The sequence below is a fragment of the Asparagus officinalis genome, chromosome 8 (genome assembly GCF_001876935.1).
Source record: "Asparagus officinalis chromosome 8, Aspof.V1, whole genome shotgun sequence".
NCBI lineage: Eukaryota > Viridiplantae > Streptophyta > Magnoliopsida > Asparagales > Asparagaceae > Asparagus > Asparagus officinalis.
The window spans coordinates 76015248-76038329 of NC_033801.1; the positions used below are offsets into that span (position 1 = coordinate 76015248).

A 23082-nucleotide genomic window follows, 5' to 3' on the forward strand; every position below is an offset into this window, starting at 1 on the left:
AATGGAGCGCATCTCCCCTCCGCACCTCATGCATCTCAACAATTCAGACCGATATGATTGACTCCCCTTTAATTAAAAAAAACAAATTTGAAAAAAAAATGGATATTTATTTATCAACAATAAAACTCCTAATAAGCATAAATAGGGCACTGATATTGTATCACAAACTGCCTCGTATCGTCTAAAGGTTGCGTCCACACGCTCGACACCATGATCAACAGCCTCCTCCTCATCTCCTCGAAGAGTATGGTGGGGTCCAGTCAGGATGGAGAAGATGATGGAGGCACAGGGAGTACGAGGGCCTCGGTATAAGTTCCCCCACGGGAACGCGAAGGAAGCCGAAGCGATGGTGAAAGAAGCAAGGAGCAGGCCGATGGAGCTGTCACACGACGTATCACCGAGGGTCCTGCCTCACTTGCACGCCTGGGGCAAAGAACACGGTAACATGACTCATTCAAAAACATATTATAAGAGTTTAAATTAAGTTGTTTGCAGAAGCTAAAAGTTTTTTTTTTTTTTTGTCGTAGGACGGAATTTCCTCAAATGGCACGGTCCGTCGGCGCAGTTGGTGATATCCGAGCCAGAGTTGGTAAAAGAGGTGTTGAGTAACAGAGGGGGAGCGTACGTAAAACTGCCCGCAACCGGATTTATACGAAAGCTACTCGGAGACGGGCTGGTGACGACAGAGGGAAAGAAGTGGACCAGGCAGCGGAAATTGGCTAACCATGCTTTTCGTGCTGAGAATCTAAAGGTAGAGCTTTTCAGGTCAAGATTTTAGCATAATACTGCGTTTCCAATTAATGCAATAATAAGAAGAAAATAGCGCGCTTCTCAGGTCATGATTCCAGCAATAGTGACCAGCGTGGATGACATGCTGAAAAAATGGGTAGAGTATGAAAACAAGGAGGTGGATTTATTCCAAGAGTTCCATGTTTTGTCGTCGGATATCATTTCGAGGACAGCCTTTGGTAGCAGTTTTATCCAAGGAAAGGATATCTTCACAAAATTAGGGGACCTAGCCAGAATTATCTCTCGAAATTCTGAGGCTGTACGCTTCCCATTTATGAGGTGATCTCGCATTTTCTATCCGTGTTATTATATAATTAATGAAGAATAAATTTTTTTACTCATCTTGAAGAAACTTATTATTCAGGAGTAGGGACGACAAACAGGCAGAAGAAGTCGAGAAGGAAATTCGTGATATCATCGTAAAACTAGTTATGAAGAGGAGGGAGAGTAATCGAATTGGAGACCCCGATGGTTACGGAAATGATTTACTTGGCTTGCTTGTCAAAGCAAATCAGGAGTACGAAAAGGATGAAAGAATCACTCTGGATGACATTATTGACGAGTGCAAGACGTTCTACTTTGCGGGGCACGAAACCGCAGCTGGCCTACTAACATGGACTGCTCTCCTTCTAGCCATCAACACTGATTGGCAAGAAAAAGCCAGAAAGGAGGCAACCGAATTGTTTGAAGGAAGGTCTCCAACTTCTGATGACAGCAACATTGCCAGATTAAAGACAGTAAGTAAACATAATTACTTAAAGAGAAGTTTGAGTATCCGCACCCATGTCCATACCTGAACTCATACCCGTGCAACATACTCTGACACTTGACACTTATATGATTCCCATGGATCAAAAGTCAAATGCCTTAGGACTTCGATTTATATGCGTCAAATACTGACAAGTCAATTTCATTTTCTTTGACCAACTGTTCATTACCACTATACAATGACAACAAAACTTTTATCACAATTTTTTTGGGGTGGCTATTCTATTTTTACATTCATTTCATTACCGGTATCCTTCAATATAAATTTTATACTTCAAAGTGGCCACATATAAGTTAGTTCTTATCACAATATACATGTAAACTTCTAAATTCACAAGGTGATGCTCACTTATATTATTGACTACAGATGATCATGATCATCAATGAATCCTTAAGGTTGTATCCACCAGTAGTCTGGCTCACTAGAAAGGTGGCAAAGGAGGTGAGGCTAGGAAAACTGGTTCTGCCAGCAGGCTTAGAGCTGGTTTTCTCACCATTAATTATTCAGCATGATCCTCAACTATGGGGAGAAGATGCTCACCTCTTCAACCCAGAGAGGTTTGCTGATGATTATTCAGCATGATCCTCAACTATGGGGAGAAGATGCTCACCTCTTCAACCCAGAGAGGTTTGCTGATGGAGTGGCAGGAGCAACCAACAATACAATGTGCTTCCTTCCGTTTGGCACGGGCCCTCGGTTCTGCGTGGGCCAAGGCCTCGCAATGATGGAGACCAAAATTGCATTATCAATGATATTGCAGAATTATACCTTCACTCTTTCACCTGGCTATGTCCATGCCCCCATCAGACAGATCACCACCCGTCCCCAATATGGGCTTCAAGTCATTCTCCAAAAGCTTTAGGTTTCCAATCGCGTTATTTCTGTAAGAATGAATTGCATTGTATCCAGTCATGGAGCCTCAATATCTATGAACCACACATGATTACCTTAGAAATGTATTTTAACAGCCATATTTTTGTTTTAATTGAACATACTATGATGCAAAATGTGAAAGTATATTCGTATGTGATATTGATAAATCAAGTAAAACTTAACTTGTATGTGAGAAGATATGAGGAATCAAATGTTGAGCGCAAAACCGGGGGAACACACAACCACAAACGAGATTAGAGAACAAACAGCAATCAAAACAAGTACCACAAATGCAAGACAACAAATTTACGTGGTTCGGCAAGCTTACCTACGTCCACGGGAGCAGTAGAAATAATTTCTTATTTAATTATAAGAAATTACAAATTTGCAAAGAGAAGATCTCAAACTTGAGATCTATCAAAACAACAAGAGTGTTTTAAACTTAAAATATTGCTCAATATCTCCTCAAATCTCTCTTCCTTAATTACTCTCCCTTTAATTTCAGCCCCCTCTTTAATTCCCCCAAATCAGAGCTCAAAATCACAGAGGGAAATAAAACGCCGTCGCTGGAAGAAACCCAAAGTACTACTCCATTTTCTCCGCTCTCCTGCGCTCGTGATTAGGGTTTCCCTTTTATAGGGAAACCCTAGGGCAATCGTGCGCCCTAGCTGGCTTCCACCACGAAGCCATCAGGAAGGCGAGCTCGATCTCCTTCATCAGGCGAGGTCCACGCTCCCAACAGGCGACCTCGTGGCGACATGCGAGCTCCCTTGCCTGAGCTCCCTAGCCTCGCCTCCTCGCCTCTCCACGATACGCAGGCGAGCTCCTTCATCTGAGCTCTTCAGGCGAGATCCTTCTGCGCTTCAATCTTCAGGCGAGGTCATCGAATCGAGGTCAGTCCTCTTCAATTCTCCACCTCGTCCATCATTTGATAAACCTCAAATTATGAACGAACACCAGAAGAACACCACGAACACCAACAGGACAAAACCAGGTCAAACCAACTATACCATTATACCATGGCTGCCTACGTACCCTCTGACCAGGATCAAGCAAATCGTAGTTCTGCCAAATGGCCTCTAAAGGCCCTCAACAACGAAGAACGTTCAACAACTCCAAACAATAACCAAATTTTACCCCAATGATAACTTTGGTCAATATATCTGCCAGAATGTCCTTTGTGTGGATTTTCTCTAATTTAATGTCTCCATCATCCAAGACATCTCATACAAAATAGAATCTGACAACAATATGCTTTGTTCGGGCATGATACATATGGTTCTTTGCCAAATAGATAGCTAACATGCTATCACAATTTACCTTGATGGTATCCTGAGCAATCCCCAAGTCATCTAATAACCCCTGCAACCACAAAACTTCCTTCACAGCTTCAGTCAATGCCATATACTCTGCCTCTGTAGTAGAGAGAGCCATTATAGACTGAAGTGTACATCTCCAACACACCGGTGCTCCTGCTAGTGTAAACACATATCTAGTAGTAGATTGGCGCTGGTCAAGATCCCCCACATAATCAGAATCAACATAACTAATACAATCCTGCCCATTCTTCTCATTCTTCTCAAACACCAAACCAACATCCATGATACCTTTGATATACCATAGAATCCACTTTACGGCCTCCCAATGACCTTTGCCAGGGTCGTGCATGTACCTAGACATCATGCTCATAGCATGTGACAAATCTGGCATTGTACACACCATTGCATACATCAAGCTGCCCACAGTATTAGGATATGGAACTTTGGATATGTATTCACGGTTCTCAACTGAAACAGATGACATATTAGATGATAGCTTAAAGTAGGAAGCTAATAGAGTACTCACCGTCTTGGCATTACCATCAAAACTGAATTTCTTCAACATCTTTTGTAAGTAGCTCCTCTGTGTCAACTTCAACCTCCCATTCACCATGTCTCTCTCAATTTCCATACCTAATTTCTTCTTTGTTTCTCCAAGGTCCTTCATCTCAAATTCAGATGACAATTTCTTTTTCAACTTCCTAATAGCTGAAGAATTCCTAGAAGCAATGATCATATTGTCAATATATAACAACAAATAAATATACTCACTATTCTGTAGCTTATGCATGTACACACATGGGTCATATGGGCTCCTTGTGTACCCTTGGCCAATCATAAAACTGTCAAATATCTTGTACCATTATCGCGGTGATTGCTTCAATCTATAAAGAGATTTCTTCAGTTTGTACACCAAATCATCCTTTCCTACAGCTCTAAAACCCATCGGTTGTGACATATAGATCTCCTCTTCTAAATCTCTATGTAGAAAGGCTGTTTTTACATCCATCTGGACCAAATCCAAATCCAGTTGTGCCACGAATGTCAATAGTATTCTTTGTTTACCCTATAGTTTTGATGATGATTTGTCAAACAATTTATCGCTAATATATTCTCTAGTTTTGTTTTTATGTTTCTCTTTACAGGTATTTCAACACACGACAATCAAGTGTTAAAGATTCAAGTTCATATGTGTGGAGTTACCTAGGTATAAGAGTAGTTTACTTACATATATTTTATGTTTATATTTAAGCTCAATATATGTATAATTAACACGATTTTTAACGTTTTCTATCATATAAATGATTTTTCATCAAACATTGTTACAATATCTTTTATTTCATGTTTACAGCTATTTCATACTTTATTATATACATATAATATATGCATTATATATATATATATGTTTATAAGTCATATCAAAATTTTCATATTCGTAAAATACAGGTTTTACGAACACTTTTCAAAAACAGTGTGTTTTTGCAAACGAAAATTAATTTTCCAAAAATTCCTTTTCTAACATGTTCATTTTATCATTTAGAAAATTTTCCCAAAGTTTTATTATTTTTGGAATTGATTTGCTATTTTTTAAAGTATTTTTAAAATCAGCCCAAAAACCTGTCATATGCCTTGTATCAGTCTGCGGTCGACCGCCATGGTCGACTATCAGCAGTAAATTTTCACGGTCGACCGCCGTGGTCGACCGCCAGCCTTAAAACCCTATTCTCAGTCTTTTTTGTGCCTCACGGTCGACCGCGAGATTTCCACGGTCGACCGCCGACAACGGCTGTCTGAGGGTATTTTGGTCTTTTCTAGTTGGTTTTGGCTGATGCTTTGAGTGGGTATATATACCCCATTACTGCTCTCTTTCATAGGACCAAGTTTTGTTTTAACAAAAATCTTAAGTGTGTTTAAAGAGCTGTTTAAGCTGATTTTGATCATCTGTTTTAAAAGAAGTCTGCTACAACAAAAAGAGGCTTTTTCATTTCAACTGAGGATCCTATCCTCATCATCCTCTACTGTTCTTCTTTTTTATTGAAAAGTTTTCTAAACTCTTCCTTATATAGCTTACTATTTCATTTTCATTTATTTAGCTATATTTATTGAGTTGTATTATTTTTATTCACTGTTATCACACACACATATTGAGCTTAATATCTTCATACTATATAGTGTGGGTTGTGGGGTGTGATTTAGTGAGTGTGAGCTTTATTTGTGTTCTCATTTGTTATTGAGAACAAATCACTGTATTTACCTTTTATTGTGAGAATCATTTGTAATACACTTATACACCGAGAGAAGTGTGAGGCGTGAGACGGGGTCAAATCCAATAGGAGTGGCGTCGGTTGACGAACCTAGGAAGTGGTTGCATCCGAGCACTTGAGGAGGAGGACACGGGCTAGGTTCCTACACTTAGTGTGTAAAGTGTGATTACATAGTATTGGTTGTGTGAGAGTTTTTGGTAAGCTTGTAAACCGAGTGTGTAGAAGTTCTGGCTTCCAAACCGGATTGTGATAGTGGAGATCTCCTCAAGGTGAGGAGCGGGAACGTAGGTCGTGGTGACCGAACCTCGTAAACATATCGTGTGTTTGTGTTTTGCTTAGTGTATATTTCATTTGTGCTTATTCATATCTTTCTTGCTCATATCTTTCTTGCTCATATCTATCTCATATCATTCTTGCAAGAACAAATTAATCAATATAATTTTAATTAGAATTTATTTGGGATTAGATTAGCATAAGTTCCTAATCACCACCCCTCTAGGGTCTAACAATTGGTATCAGAGCTTTGTGCTCTTTGATTTAAGGACTAATCGCCTTGATTTAAAGATCCAAGTTATCGTTTTCGTGCTAATCTAGTGTTGATTGCTTTTTGCTTCTTGCATATAATCATTATGGATATGTATGATGCATCTAGTCTAGGTTATGCTATTAATGTTGCTCCTCGTTTGGATATTTTTCCCTATGCTCAATGGCGTGTTAGATTCAAACTTTTTGTTCAATCTAAACAATTCGATTTATGGGAGATTATTAAGGATGCCTATGTTATTCCTATTTTGGAAAAATCCAAATGGAGTGAAAATGATAAAAGATTATTTAACATGAACAAGCTCTTGTTAGAATATTTGCTTAATGCTTTTCACTCATCGTTTTCTAACAAATTTGCTTATTTTGATAGTGCTTACGCCTTATGAAAATTTATTAAAGCACATGAAGGAGACTCGGAGGCTATTCAAAAAGCGTTGGAAGATCGCGCTTTAAGCTCTAAGGAAGCCTCATCTCCATGTACAATACCACTAGGTGATAACCCTAGTGAGGTATGCAATCTTGATAACGATGATATTATTACTTTTGATGAACTTGCTCTTGAGTTTGAAAAATTACACAATTGCTATATTGATGTAAAGTGTAAGTATGTTAATATAAAATCCATTCATGAAACACTAGCTACTAAGTTTAATTTTATTGCAAATGAAAATAAAATTCTTAAAGAATGCAATGAAAATTTGAAAATTGAAAATGCTAGTTTGCTTCATGAAAAACGTAATGCTATGTTAGAAGTAGATAAGTTGAAATCTATGATGAAAAATCTTGTTTATCCTACTTCTAGTAGCAATGCTTGTATGCACAATGATGAGTTGAATCAAATGAGAAAAAGAATATCTACCTTAGATTCAACACTAAATACTTGTATTGCTAATAATAAAAAGCTTATGGACTTATGTGCAAAGTTCAATGTTAATTCTTCTAAGAAACCTATTCACTATGCACATATGTATGACAAAATTCACAAATGTTCTATTTGCGGTCTTAAAGGCCATTTAGCTCAATTTTGTCATAATGCACCAAAAATTGACAAGCCTACACATGATTGTGCATCCCATCAAGCTTCTTCATCACATACACATGTACACACACATAGTGTAAATCATAAACATGCTCATGTGTATAAATGTGATTATTGTGGTCGTTTTGGTCATTTGGCCATGTTTTGTTTCGATTTGAAAAGAAATTCTCGTTTGCAAAATAATTAAAAAGAAAATCTATTTTTACAAATGAACCACGTGCATTTTATTTCGGTCAACGCAAACCATTCAAACCTCTACATTACACAAATTGCAATCATATGGGTCATGTTTATGATTTTTGTTTTGACCGTATCAGTGCACAAAATACGCCCAAACGGGTTCATAACCCTAGGGCCTTGGATTTACATGATCGGGGTCATGTCCCAAATTTTAGTGGTACCAAAATGATTTGGGTACCAAAAAGAGTTTTGTAACTATCGTTGTGATTTTTTTTGTTTTATAGTTTTTTTGATTTTTAATGGTGATTAAGTTTTTATTAAGCTAAAATAAAATAATTTCATGATTTAAATAGCTAATATCTTCTTATATATTCTTATATATGTATAATAAACATAAAACAAATTTTTATTTAAGTCCAAATTGCATTTCTTTCAAAATCCAGTTTTTAAAATTGCCTATGCTTTTATTTTTCTCGCGGTCGACCACCACGGTCGACCGTCGAAGTTTCTGGAAGTTGTTACGGTCGACTGCCATGGTCGATCGCAAGAAATTTTTCTGTGTCGATTTTGTTTTGACTTCGGGTTTCGGTTATTTTTTGGATACTCTTCAAAACCTGATTCTACCACCACCATTGATCTTATTTTTGATCAGATCCAGACTGTTCTTCTTCTTCTCTATACATCCGGCTCCTCAAATTTCCCTTCATTTGAAAATTTTTCCCCCAAATCCAAAATTTCTCCCACGGTCGCCCGTCATCCATCGTCGTTCGACCGCGGCTCTCATTCTCTCTCATTTGGAAATCTCGTTGGGTAATCTTTCCTATCTCACTCTTGTGATCTATTTATTTTTCTAGGGTTTTTAATTTCTGTCTAAATTGATATCTATTCAAACCCTAATTGATCATATCTGTCACAATGCCTCCTAAGAAAAGATCTAAGCTTGAGTCTGGTTCCTCATCTTCCATTGCCTCCCACTATGAGAATTATCTTCTGTTCAAACCCCTTATTAAGAAATATAGGGAACTGTGTAATCTGAAAATCCTGCCTACTAGATATATCAAGTATGATCAATTAGCCATGTATGACACTCATATGATTCTACATGATGTTGGGTTGGCTAAATTGTTAGATGTGGAACGTAAAGTTCCTCATTACCCTTTCCTCGTTTATTTGTTTTATGCAAACTTATCTGTGTCATATTCTGCTGATGGTCTCCAAACCATTACCACATCTGTTAAAAATATTCAGATTTCATTTTCTGCCGACGAGCTTGTAGGAATTCTTAAGATTCCAACAAGTGACGTTGAGCTTATGTCTATCGATCACACCGATCAGGCTGTGAACGATATCTTGTTTAAGCCAGGTTGCTCCTATCCTATGAACAACAAATCACTCAATCCCACCGCTAAAATCATAGCTCGTATTGTTGCTCATAATCTCATTCCCAAAACCGGTAGCTTTGATCATTTTGCTCCTGATAAGGTTAATGTTGTTTATGCTATTTTTGCCAAAATAAAAGTGAATTGGGCAAATTTTTTTCTTAAGAACATGGCATGCAAGCATCACAAATTTCTTCCTTTTGGCAGTTTCATCACCCTCATTCTTCAACACTTCGGTGTTGCTCTCACAAATGAACCCAAAGTTGATCCGGGTAAGGAATACTTTGATAGAGTCTCTCTCTCCCGTATGCAACTTTCTGACTCCTTATCTGATCCTGCTAAGCCATCATCTTCCCGGTCTAGAGCTTCCACCTCCTCCACTTCTGATATCTGTGCCCGTTTGGATCGTCTCGAGACTCAGGTCTCAACTATTCAGAGGGATGTTAGGACTCTTCTATCTTATCAGCGTCAGTCTCTTGGGATTCCGGATCCATCTTCCAGTTCTGATTCTGAGGAGGGCTCTGCTGATGGATCTACGTCAGGCTCTGGTTCGGGATCTTCTTCCGGATCTGATGATGATGGTGGTGATTGACTTTTATTGTTGGCTTTCATATTCATGGTTATGTCTTGGTGTAATACTTGATACTTATGCTTTTATTTTATGTTTTAAATAACTCTATGTGTTATTGTGGAACAAATAGTGTATGGTTTGTAGTATTGTGGAACATGTTATGATTGTGGAAAACTATGTAGTATTTTGGTTTTTAAGTGATGATTTATGATTTATTTGGTCTATATATTTCAAATGTTTATGGTTGTATAAGGATGGATGTGGTTGCTTAGCTCCTATGTATGTATATGATCTTTATATATCATCTATTCAAATTGATAGGGGGAGCTTTAGCTGTATATTTGTTTGTTATCTGTGCTTGTATGTAGGGGGAGCATTGCTCCTATTCAATATATATTTATTTTTTCCCTTTTTGATGTTGTCAAAGGGGGAGAAAATCTACATATGGTATATTCTTGTTCTATATATGGTTGGTTTATATGTGGTTTATCAACATGTACTTCATATCATAATAAATTGTTTGCCATCATCAAAAAGGGGGAGATTGTTGACCCTATAGTTTTGATGATGATTTGTCAAATAATTTATCGCTAATATATTCTCTAGTTTTGTTTTTATGTTTCTCTTTACAGGTATTTCAACACACGTCAATCAAGTGTTAAAGATTCAAGTTCATTTGCGTGGATGTACCTAGGTATATGTTTAGTTTACTTACATATATAGTATGATTATATCTAAGCTCAATATATATACACTTAACACTAACACGATTTTTGACGTTTTCTATCATATAAATAATTTTTCATCAAACGTTGTTACAATATCTTTTATTTCATGTTTATAGCTCATTCATACTTTATTATATACATATAATATATGCATGATATATATATACGTATTTATGAGTCATATCAAAATTTTCATATTCGTAAAATATAGTTTTTACTAACACTTTTCAAAAACAGTGTGTTTTTGCAAACAAAAATTAATTTTCCAAAAATTCCTTTTCTAACATGTTCATTTTATCATTTAGAAACTTTTCCCAAAGTTTTATTATTTTTGGAATTGATTTTCTATTTTTAAAGGATTTTCAAAATCAGCCCAAAAACCTGTCATATGCCTTATATCAGTCTGCGGTCGACCGCCACGGTCGACCGTCAGCAGCAAATTTTCACGGTCGACCGTCGCGGTCAACCGTCAGCCTTAAAACCCTGTTCTCAACCTTTTTTGTGCCTTGCGGTCGACCGCGAGATTTCCACGGTCGACCGCCGATCTCATCATTGTCTTTTAACGGCTATTTTCTGCAATGACTGTCTGAGGGTATTTTGGTCTTTTCTAGTTGGTTTTGGCTGATGTTTTGAGTGGGTATATATACCCCATTACTACTCTCTTTCATAGGACCAAGTTTTGTTTTAACAAAAATCTTAAGTGTGTTTAAAGAGCTGTTTAAGCTGATTTTGATCATCTGTTTTAAAAGAAGTCTGCTACAACAAGAAGAGGCTTTTTCATTTCAACTAAGGATCCTATCCTCATCATCCTCTACTGTTCTTCTTGTTTATTGAAAAGTTTTCTAAACTCTTCCTTATATAGCTTACTATTTCATTTTCATTTATTTAGCTATATTTATTGAGTTGTATTATTTTCATTCACTGTTATCACACACACATATTAAGCTTAATATCTTCATACTATATAGTGTGGGTTGTGGGGTGTGATTTAGTGAGTGTGAGCTTCATTTTTGTTCTCATTTGTTGTTGAGAACGAATCACTGTATTTACCTTTTATTGTGAGAATCACTTGTAATATACTTGTACATCGAGAAAAGTATGAGGCGTGAGACGGGGTCAAATCCAATAGGAGTGGCGTCGGTTAATGAACCTAGGAAGAGGTTGCATCCGAGCACTTGAGGAGGAGGACACGGGCTAGGTTCCTACACTTAGTGTGTAAAGTGTGATTGCATAGTGTTGGTTGTGTGAGAGTTTTCGGTAAGCTTGTAAACCGAGTGTGTAGAAGTTCCGGCTTCCAAACCGGATTGTGATAGTGGAGATCTCCTCGAGGTGAGGAGCGCGGATGTAGGTCGTGGTGACCGAACCTCGTAAACATATCGTGTGTTTGTGTTTTGCTTAGCGTATATTTCATTTGTGCTTATTCATATCTTTCTTGCTCATATCTTTCTTACTCATATCTATCTCATGTCATTCTTGCAAGAACAAATTAATCAATATAATTTTAATTGGAATTTAATTAGGATTAGATTAGCATAAGACCCTAATCTCCCCCCTCTAGGGTCTAACATTCTTATCGATGAATGTTTTACCACCGGTGAGAATATTTTATTATAATCTATGTCCTCAAGTTGGGCATACCCTTTGGCAACCAATCTGGCTTTGTATCGAATATCCCCATCAGAAGATCCTTCTTTCTTTGCATACATCCACTTGTATCCAATAACCATCTTACCCTTCGGTAGCTTTGCAAGTTCGCAGGTGTCGTTCTTCTGAAGAGAGTGCATCTCTTCCTCCATAGCTTCCCTCCACCTGATTGAATCAGAGCTTGACTTCGTTCTTCTGAAGAGAGTGCATCTCTTCCTCCATAGCTTCCCTCCACCTGATTGAATCAGAGCTTGACTCTGCTTCCTTATATGTAGAAGGAACTTTCCTCCATAGCTTCCCTCCACCTGATTGAATCAGAGCTTGACTCTGCTTCCTTATATGTAGAAGGAACTAAGTCATCAACGACCTTAGCTGATAAAGCATATGCAACCATCACGTTATTATATCTAGCTGGCCAACAAATAACCCTTCTTGGTCAATTAGCTATAATGGACTTCTGAACATGACCATGTTCCTGAGTCCCAATATCCACTGTATCCAGCATCTGCCCATCTGTCAAATCATCTCCTCCCAGTATCACCTCTATAGGAGCCTCAATGGCTACACTACTATCTGGAGTCTGTGGAGTCACATCATCCTCCACCTGTTGCGATATCCCACTAGGCTGACCTTCCTCCACCTGCTGTGGGATCTAAGGCCTCATTATGTGAGTCTCATCAAAAGTGACGTCTCTGCTAATGATTATCTTCTTGTCTTCTGGATCCTACAACTTGAAGCCTTTAACTCCTTCTCTAAAGCCCACGAAGACTGCTTTTCTAGCTCTCGGATTCAATTTTCCATCATTCACGTGATAGTAAGCTGGACACCCAAATATTCAAAGCAACTCATAATCACTAGCCACTGAACCAGACCATTTTTCCATAGGAGTCTTTCCATGTATCATTGTGCACGGCAACCTGTTCAGGAGATGACTCGCATAAACCAAAGCTTCGGCCCATAAAGATCTTGCTAATCCACTCTGTGAGAGCATATATCGTACCTTCTCTAGCAAGTTATGGTTCAATCTCTCAGCTACCCCTTTTTGTTACGGTGTCTCCCTAACTGTGAAATAGCACCTAATGCCGTGATCCCGGCAAAACTGTAAAAATGAATCATTCTTGTACTCACCACTATTATCAGAATAGAGTTCTTTCATCTTTCTACCTGTTTGCAGCTCCACTTTCTTTTTTTATTCCACAAATATATCCAGGACCTCATGTTTATGCTTCATGGTATATATCCAATTCCTCTTGGAATAATCATCAATGAAAGTGATAAAATAATTGGCCCCACCAAGTGATGTGTGCTTGGAAGGACCCAAAATATCTGTGTGAACGTAATCCAATATACCTTGGGTGTTTGAATTGCGGTGCCAAATTTCACTTTTGTCTTCTTCCCAAGTATGCAATATTCACACAACTCCATCTTACAGGTCTTTGCACCCTTCAATAGCCCCTATTTCGCTAATATTTGTAGGGACTTATTACCAGTGTGTCCTAATCTCATATGCCATAAGTTGGTAGTATCTTCCTCTGTGGTAATAGAAGCTGCCAGACCTCCTATAACTGTCTTGCCCTTCAAATAGTATATGTTATTTTCCCTGACACCTCTCATCACCACCATGGACCCCTTTGTGACCTTTAGAGTTGCATTCTCCAAGATCACCCGATAACCTGCTACCTCCAAAGTTCTAAGTAAAATGATATTCTTTGTCAACTGCGGAACGAAGCTCACTTTCTTCAACTCCTTAGTCACCCCGTCACATATTCTGATTCGAATTGATCCAATACCACCAATGGGGCATACGTGATCATTTCCCATTAACACGACATCTTCCCTTTCCAACTCCTCAAAGCTGGAGAACCAATCCCTCTTAGGGAAAATGTGATATGTAGCACCCGAATTTAACATCCACTCCGTAGAGTCTACATAACAAACTGACGGTAATGCTGAGCATGAGTAGCCTGAAGAATCAGAATTAGAATTGTCACCACTAACTTTAACAACATTCACCTCTGAAGTCTATCCGATTTTCCCCTTATTCTTCTCGGATCTATCTCTCAACTTTGGGCATTCATTATTCTAATGCCCATCTTCTTTGGAAAAAACACATTGATTCCTACCCCACTTTTATGGCCATCTCTATGCTTCGACTTTGAGTGATTAAACTGACGACGGTTTGGACTACGACCTCTCACTGATAATGCATCTCCCGATGCCTTCTCGGAGGGTTCACTATCGCTCTTCCTCAACTCATAATTCATCAATACTGAGGTCACCTCCTTATAGCTGACAGTGATCCTACCATTGATCATCGTAAGGACAAATGTACCAAAATCATCCTCTGGCAATGAACATAGAAACAATATCGCCTTATCTTCATCCTCTGCCATGATATCCATATTGGCCATATCCAATAGCAATTTTGTGAAGTTATTGACATGTTCTCTAATGGAAAGCCCCTTCTTCATTTTGAATTAGTAAAACATTTTCTTCAAATGAACCCGATTCTCAATGCTCTTCGTCAAATACTTCTCATTGAATGTTTCCCACTAACGCTTCGTCGATGTTTCATTCATCACATCATAAATCAAGTCTGACGTCAAACATAATCGAATAACCCCACATGCTCTACTATTCATTTTCATCCAAACCTTATCCTCCATATCCTCGGGTTTTTCTTGTATATCAAGAGTCTCCTCCAAATTTTGGGCATCTTATGCATTCATCACTTGACACCACCACAAACCAAAATTTATCTTGCCATCAAATTTTTGAACATCAATTTTTGTATTATTAATGGTCAACCCTTGTATCACCTTTGATAGAGACGATCCCGATGTACTAGCTTCGGTCATCTTGACAATCCAATATCTTCAAACGAGAATCCAAGCCCTAACTTTCTTCTCCAAACCGAACCTGATAATCACATTTTATTATAATTTTATACGCTCATTATCTTTTTTATATGAATAAATATACCACTAATAATTGTTTTTATCTTTAAATGCAGGTTAATGAAGAATAAATCTCAAACTCTCATCTTTCAACAAAAACCCATTGATTAAATGAAGAAATGAAGCAAAGAAGCCCATTAAAAAATCAATTTCCAAATTATCCAAAAGCCCAAGAAATGCCAAAGCCCAAACAAATGCATGAAGAAATCAAGAAATCAAGAAATTGTCCAAGGCCCAAGCCCAAGAGCAAACCCAAGAAGAATCTGCGGACAACAACCAGAGACAAGTTGACATCGATGCCAGCATCGATGCCCGTATCGATGCCAGCATCGATACCCCTATCGATGCTGGTATCGATACCTCCGTCATTCTGTTACAGATCTATGTCTGAAATTTGTTGTTTTTGGATAAGATTTCAATCCAATGGCTCTCATTCACTGATGTTTACTATAAATAGGGGTAGAGAGTGAGGGGTTAGAGGTGTGAAAAATTTTGTAACTCCATTTGGAGAGGAGGGCTATTCTTAATTAAGAAGACCTTCCAAAAATTATAACTTTTATTGCAATTAATAATAATAATTTTTTCTCCACTTTAAATTTGTCTTTTCTCCTCTTTGTTGAGTGATGAGGATGGAGATGAAGAGCAATTTGAAGGTTTGCATTTCTTTTATTTTTCTCTTTTATTTCTTTTTAGTAATTTCTTTATTATTGCTTATTAGTAAGATTTACATTCATGCTTATAGTGTAGATTTATTTTCTTGTATTTTTATTTCTTTTTGCACTTTAATTTGTAGAGTAGATTTATTTTCTTGCATTTAATTTTTGTAATTTATTTTGTAGTTTAGATTTTAATTCTTTGTAGTTAGATTTATTTCTTGTTCATAGTTTAGATTTTTATTTTCTTTTTAATTTTGTAATTAGTTCTTTTTCTTCTTGTTTTTATTTCTTAAGATGTGAAATTAATTCTTGTAGGAATCTTAGAATTGTATGATGCTAGTCTAATTTCCTCTATAGTATGCAAATTATTCTCTTTTACTTAAAATGTTCATGTTTAGGATAATCAACTAGAAAACTAATCGGTAGAAGAAGAATTTGATAATCTATGCTTATCTTAAATGGTTTGATAGGTTATGCTTATGAATTCTAGGATTACTATCTTGTTGTTGTTCTTATCATGAATAGTAATTTTGACTTAGATGATAATTTGATAGGTTATACTTTCCTTAAATGGTTTGATAGTCTATGCTTAATAAATCTAAGTTGAAATATGATAAAAATAGAATAGTTTGTATGTTGTAATTAAGATTAGCTAGTGGATTAAATTCTAGATTTCTCATATCTCAAATTGAATCCTTCATCTTAACTTTCTTGAATTCTCTTTTCATTCTTGATTTTATTTCTTGATTTTATTCATTCTTCTTCCTTGCATTGTGATTTTATTTATTCTTTAATTCTTTCTTCTCTCCTCTAAAATTCAATCTATTGTCTCTTGCATATATTCACAACATTCACTTATCACATTCACACTTATTCTTTAATCCTATTTTGTCACGCACACAACATAAGAACCTATTCTAATAATCTCTTAAAATCACCTTCCTCGTGGGATCGATAACTTTTTATACTATAACTTGATCAATTGTGCACTTGCAATTTTGGTACATAATTATGCCGCATCAAGTTTTTGGCGCCGTTGCCGGGGAATGTGCTAAAGTAGGATTTTATTATTTTGGTTCTTTAACTTGTGTGTTTTTCTTATGAAGGAACCACTTGGAGCTTGAAAATCTTGGATTGAAGATCAAGAACTTAAAGAATTGCTTTCGGATAAGTCCTCTTTCTAGCGTTTTCAATTCCACCCTTTTTAGTTAGCTTCACAATTAGAGACAATTAGGATCTTAAAAAAAAGATTTTATTTTTGTTGACCATAATAAAATCCATCTTTCACTTGGACATTAAATAACAAGATAATAAATTCAAACAAGAGCTCTCTTCTCACATTTGATTGTTGTTGACCATAATTAAAAAAACATGTTTTTTCATCCTTTTTAGTCGCTTTTAATTTCTAGGGTTACATTTCATAATAGTTTGAAAGAATTCACCAAAGTGATTGTAGCACTTGATTTGGCACATACTTAAAACATTCTTAAGGGCAAAACCCCTAATCAAGATAAGGTAAGGGATTTCATCACCCTTTCCTTAGCCCACAAATCACTAATTCCTCACTTCACAAACCCAAGCCTTCTAAAACTCATTAGACGTTGGCCCCTAAGGACTCGAGCTCAATAAGGAACAAGAAATCCTTAAGTGAACCGGTTTAAGTTTTCTCAGATTAGTTGGTGTCTAAGGCAAGGTTTAGGGGTTGCGTAAAGCGCTCCGCAAGGAAAGAGGTACTTAATTGATCTCTGATTACCCTCTAGTACTATCCTTACCTAGCTAACTACCTGGGTAAAACTTTAATCTTTTCACTGTAGGAGTTTTTGGTTAGGAGCTGGTCTAGTGAGTTAGGCTAAACCCTAGAATTAGAGTGATTGAAAAGTGATTGTTTTGATTTGTTTTAGTTAGGAATTGTTCTTTATCCTTTTCTTCTCATAAAAAAAACTAATTTTCTTTCTTTCTTTAAAAAAAATTATAAAAAGAAGTTGTTTTGGTGTATGCAAACTTGGGTTAGAGATAATTCTCATCGTTTAATCCGTGTTGAACCAATCCAAGAAATGACAAATCAACCTGTTCTTCAGGATATGTGTTACCTATCAGAAATGCAATTCCATCTTGCATAAGACTCCCCGAAGCAAATGGAGCAAATTTCGAGCTTAGACCGCTTTACATAAACATGCTTCCCAAATTCCTTGGAAATAAAACAGAAGATGCATATATTTTTATTTCGGAATTTGAGGAAGTGTGTATAATGATTAAAATGAGAGAATTAATCGAAGATGCGATTAAGTTTAGATTTATTCTATTTGCTCTTAAGGATAAAGCTAAAAAATAGTTGTACAACTTACCGACAAATTCCATCTCAACTTGGGATAAATTTGTCACCGTTTTTCATAAGAAATTTTTTCCTATTCACAAAACGATAAAGCTAAGGAACAACATTCAAAACTTTAAAATTATCCCAAGAGAGCCATTCTGGAAATATTTTGACCGATTCAAAGATCTTTTAATCCAATGTCCTCATCATGGTCAAGAAAAATGGCGATTGTGCTAAGTCATATAAGAAGGATTGGACTATTCTTCAAAAACATCTTTAGAATCGATGTTTCAGGGAGATTTTATGAGGAAAAATGCAGATGAAGCTTAGGAATTCCTAGAGAGTCTATCGAGAAAACAATGCAGTGGGAACACTATGATGACAGGGTTTCATCAGTTCCCCAATCTAAGTCTAGTAGTCTTTCCCTGGAGTCAAACATTACTTCAGAAGTGAAGGTGGCGACGATTATGCGGAGGTTAGAAGCCTTAGAAATTAAGGAACGAGCTCCAGCTCAAATCAATCATGTTTCTGCCCTGGGATGTCATAACTGTCAGTCTCCTACCCATGTTTCATAGGAATGCCCTCTCCTAGGAAACAACCATGCTTTAGAATAGATGAACGCTGCATTCCAGCGCTCTAGAAATGATCCATTTTCTCCAACCTACAATCCAGGTTGGAGAAATCATCCCAACTTTGCATGGAATCAAGGAAATTCTCCTGGAACTCAAAACTTCATTCCCGCGTCTAACCAACAATTCCCTAGGGGAAATACATTTTCATTCAACGCACCAAACAATTTTCAACAAGCTAACCTACTTTTTCCAACCCAACATCCTCATCCTCATTAGCCTACAAATCCTTCAAATTCTGATCATGACAAACGTTTAAGTGTCTTAGAAAAGGGTTTAGAAGCTATGATCAAAGCTTCTACACAAACTACCAACATGTTGACCCAGTCATCCACCACTCTAAATTCTTTCATGCAAAACGCCGGCCAAGTGCTCAACTCGAATACTCAAGCTATAGCCCGGTTAGAAACCCAACTTGGGCAACTAGCCACTGCCGTGAGCGAGAGAGAGAAAAGAAAATTCCCAAGTCAACCTGTTATAAACCCTAAAGACAATGGATCCAGTTCAAACCATCCAGCTCATGTGAATGCAGTTCACACACTGCGATCAGGAAAACAAATAGACAACCAAGTTAGAATGCCACCGGATCAAACCCCTTTTCCCACCCAACACACTCCTTCCGATGAAGCAATTCCTTCCGATGACCAAAATGCTGAACATGAGATTGAGCCTGATCTAGATAGGTATAGGCCCGTTGCCCCCTTTCCAGATAGACTCAAACCTAGGAAAAACTCCCCGCAAGTTGAGAAAATCCTAAAAACATTTAAACAGGTCAAGATCAACATCCCTCTCCTAGATGCAATCGAACAAATCCCCTCTTATGCAAAGTTCTTGAAGGACTTATGCACTAAGAAAAGAACCACCAATGTCCCCAAGAAAGTCTTCTTAGCTGGCAACCTCAGTGAAATTTTTTCGAAACATATGCCGTTGAAATATAAGGACCCTGGTTGTCTCACAATTCCATGCGTCATAGGTAACACTCACATTGATAAGGCACTTCTAGACTTGGGAGCCAGCGTCAACCTCCTTCCTTATTCAGTCTATCAACAGCTAGGTGTAGGAGAACTTAAACCGACAAGATGCACTCTACAGTTAGCTGATAGATCTGTAAAAATTCCCAAAGGAGAGGTAGAGGATGTTCTGATCAAGGTTGGAGAGTTCATTTTTCCTGTTGATTTTATTGTCTTGAAAATGCAGCCCGTTTCTAATCTCAAAAGTCAAATCCCTGTCATTCTAGGAAGACCGTTCTTAGCCACCTCAAATGCTTTGATCAATTATAGGACGGGTCAGATGAAACTATCTTTTTCTGACTTAATGATTGAGGAGTTTTCTGATGACGAACTAGAGTTAGAACCGCTGGTCAATCATGTTTCTCCTGTCGGCTGGTAACGAGAACCTTTGGAGATAGAACCCCGAGTCCAGCTTCACCCATCTGTGGAGGAACCCCCTAAGTTAGAGCTCAAACCTCTACCTGAAAATCTAGAGTATGCCTACTTAGGGGAGAACGAGTCTTTACCAGTTATCATTTCTTCTGATTTGACTACCGATCAAAAGGAAGCTCTCTTAGATGTTTTAAGAGAGAATAGGGAAGCCATTGGATGGACCATGGCTGATATCAAAGGGATTAGTCCAACCATTATTCAACACCGAATCCATTTGACAGATGACGCCAAACCTACTAGAGATGCTCAACGTAGGTTAAACCCAGTGATAAAAGAAGCCGTTAGAAAAGACATTCTGAAATGTCTCGATCATGGGATCATTTATCTCATTTCTGATAGTTCATGGGTGAGTCCAGTCCAAGTTGTTCCAAAGAAATCTGGGATCACTGTGATCCAAAATGAGGCTAATGAGCTGATTCCCACTCGAATCCAAACTGGATGGCGAGTTTGTATTGACTACAGAAAACTCAACTTAGCCACTCGGAAAGATCACTTCCCTCTTCCTTTCATTGACCAAATGTTAGAGCGTTTAGCAGGACACGAGTTCTACTGTTTCCTGGATGGATATTCAGGTTACAATCAAATCCCTATCGCTCCAGAAGATCAGGAGAAAACCACCTTCACTTGCCCGTATGGAACATTCGCATATCGACGCATGCCCTTTGGCATGTGCAACGCACCGGCCACATTCTAACGTTGCATGATCAGTATTTTTTCCGACATGGTAGAGCGATTTCTCGAAATTTTCATGGACGACTTTTCCATTTTTGGTGACACATTTTCCCATTGTTTGCATCATCTTAATCTGGTCCTAGAACGGTGTAGAGAGAAAAATTTGACTCTCAATTGGGAGAAATATCATTTTATGGTCAAACAATGCATTGTCTTAGGACATGTAGTTTCTAATAGGGAATCGAAGTGGACAAAGCTAAGGTAGATCTTATTTTCAATCTCCCTCCTCCCAAAACTGTCAAAGATGTTAGATCATTTCTTGGTCATGCTGGTTTTTACCGAAGTTTCATCAAGGATTTCAGTAAAATTGCTAGACCCTTGACCAATCTCTTAGCCAAGGATACATCATTTATCTTCTCTCCCGACTGCCTCAAAGCTTTTGAATATCTAAAAAAGGAGCTAACCACAGCTCCTATCATTCATGCACCAGACTTAACCTTACCCTTCGAACTGATTTGTGATGCATCTGATTCTGCAATTGGTGCTGTTTTAGGACAACGGTTTGATGAAAAACTGTATGTGATCTACTACGCCAGTAGGACTCTGAATGATGCCCAGCAAAATTACTCTGTCATAGAAAAAGAGTTTTTAGCTGTAGTCTTTGCCTTAGAAAAATTCAGGTCCTACCTCATCGGTTCCCTAACCAAAGTCTTCACAGATCATGCCGCACTAAAGTATCTTTTGACCAAAAAGGATGCTAAAGCACGGCTCGTTAGATGGATTCTACTACTTCAAGAGTTTGACATCCAAATTCTTGACAGAAGGGGAACAGAGAACCCCGTAGCAGATCACCTCTCTCGACTCCCAAATGCACCAACATCAACTGTTCCGATCAATGAGCATTTCCCTGATGAGCAACTCCTAGAAATCTAATCTGTTCCATGGTTCGCTGACATTGTGAACTACATAGTCATGAACCAGATCCCTTCTCATTGGTCCAAACAGGATAGATCCCGTTTTCTCTCCCCAAGTAAAATACTTTTACTGGGATGATCCATATCTGTTCAAATACTGTCCTGATCAGATCTTTAGGAGGTGTGTTCCCACTGAAGAAACTAGAAGTGTTCTATCCTTTTGTCATGAGCAAGCATGTGGGGGCCACTTTGGCCTAAGAAAAACAGCAAAAAAAATTCTCCAATCTGGGCTATACTGGCCCACTCTTTTCAAGGATTCATATGAGTTTTGCAAAACTTGTAATCGCTGTCAGCTTTTAGGGAAGGTCACTAGAAGAAATATGATGCCCTTATAACCCATCTTATCTGTTGAACTTTTTGATCTGTGGGGTATCGATTTCATGAGACCATTTTCAAATTCCTTTGAAAATGTTTACATTCTAGTAGCCATTGAATACATGTCAAAATGGGTTGAGGCGGTAGCTTGCAAAACTAATGACAACAAGGTCGTTGTCAAGTTTTTGAAAGAGAATATTTTTGCACAGTTTGGAATACCCCGAGCGATCATCAGTGACAACGGTACACATTTCTGTAACCATTCTTTTGAGGCTTTGATGAGGGAATATTCAATCACACACAAATTGTCAACTCCTTATCACCCCAAACAAGTGGTCAAGTAGATGTCACAAACAGACAGATCAAACAAATCTTAGAAAAAACAGTTAATCATAACAGAAAAGATTAGTCTGTAAAATTATGTGATGCTCTGTGGGCATATAGAACAGCTTTCAAGGCCAATTTGGGGATGTCACCATATAGACTAGTGTTTGGGAAAGCTTGTCACCTACCAGTAGAGTTGGAACATCGAGCAATGTGGGCGATAAAACAGTTGAATTTTGACTCAGACTCAGCAGGTAAGAACAAATTACTCCAAATAAATGAGTTAGAAAAAATTAGAAATGATGCATACATAAACTCCAAAATTTATAAAGAAAAAACCAAGATTTTTTTATGACAAATCAATTTTACGAAAAAATTTCTCTCCAGGACAAAAAGTTTTATTGTACAATTCAAAATTGCAACTTTTTTCTAGAAAATTAAGATCAAGATGGATAGGTCTATTTTTTGTCAAACAAGTTTTTTCGCATGGGGTTGTCAAGATAGAAAATCCTAAAAATGGTGAAAATTTCAAAATTAATGGTCAACGTCTAAAACCATTTTTAGAATTTTCTACACTCGGAGAGGAGGTGTTGGTTCTCTATGAACCACATTATTTGTAAAATAAAGAGAAAATAAAAAATAAAAAAAAATAAAAAAATATATAAATATATATATTAAAATTTTCTCATTTTTGTTTAAAA

At 37.5% G+C, this 23082-nt stretch overlaps 1 protein-coding gene across 1 annotated transcript; it reads left to right on the forward strand.

Moving 5' to 3' along the window:
• Positions 244-2563, forward strand: LOC109820345 (cytochrome P450 CYP749A22-like). Its single transcript, XM_020386473.1, has 6 exons — positions 244-440; positions 528-751; positions 836-1068; positions 1154-1526; positions 1925-2115; positions 2186-2563. Exons 1-6 carry the CDS (start codon positions 266-268, stop codon positions 2418-2420), a joined length of 1431 nt encoding a protein of 476 aa, XP_020242062.1. The 5' UTR covers positions 244-265; the 3' UTR covers positions 2421-2563.

Excerpts from the sequence above, each read along its gene's own strand:
- LOC109820345 (XM_020386473.1), top strand. The coding sequence starts at position 266 with ATGGAGAAGATGATGGAGGCACAGGGAGTACGAGGGCCTCGGTATAAG. Across the intron at positions 752-835 it reads TTCGTGCTGAGAATCTAAAG|GTCATGATTCCAGCAATAGT; the intron begins GTAGAGCTTTTC and ends CGCGCTTCTCAG. Across the intron at positions 1,527-1,924 it reads ACATTGCCAGATTAAAGACA|ATGATCATGATCATCAATGA; the intron begins GTAAGTAAACAT and ends TATTGACTACAG.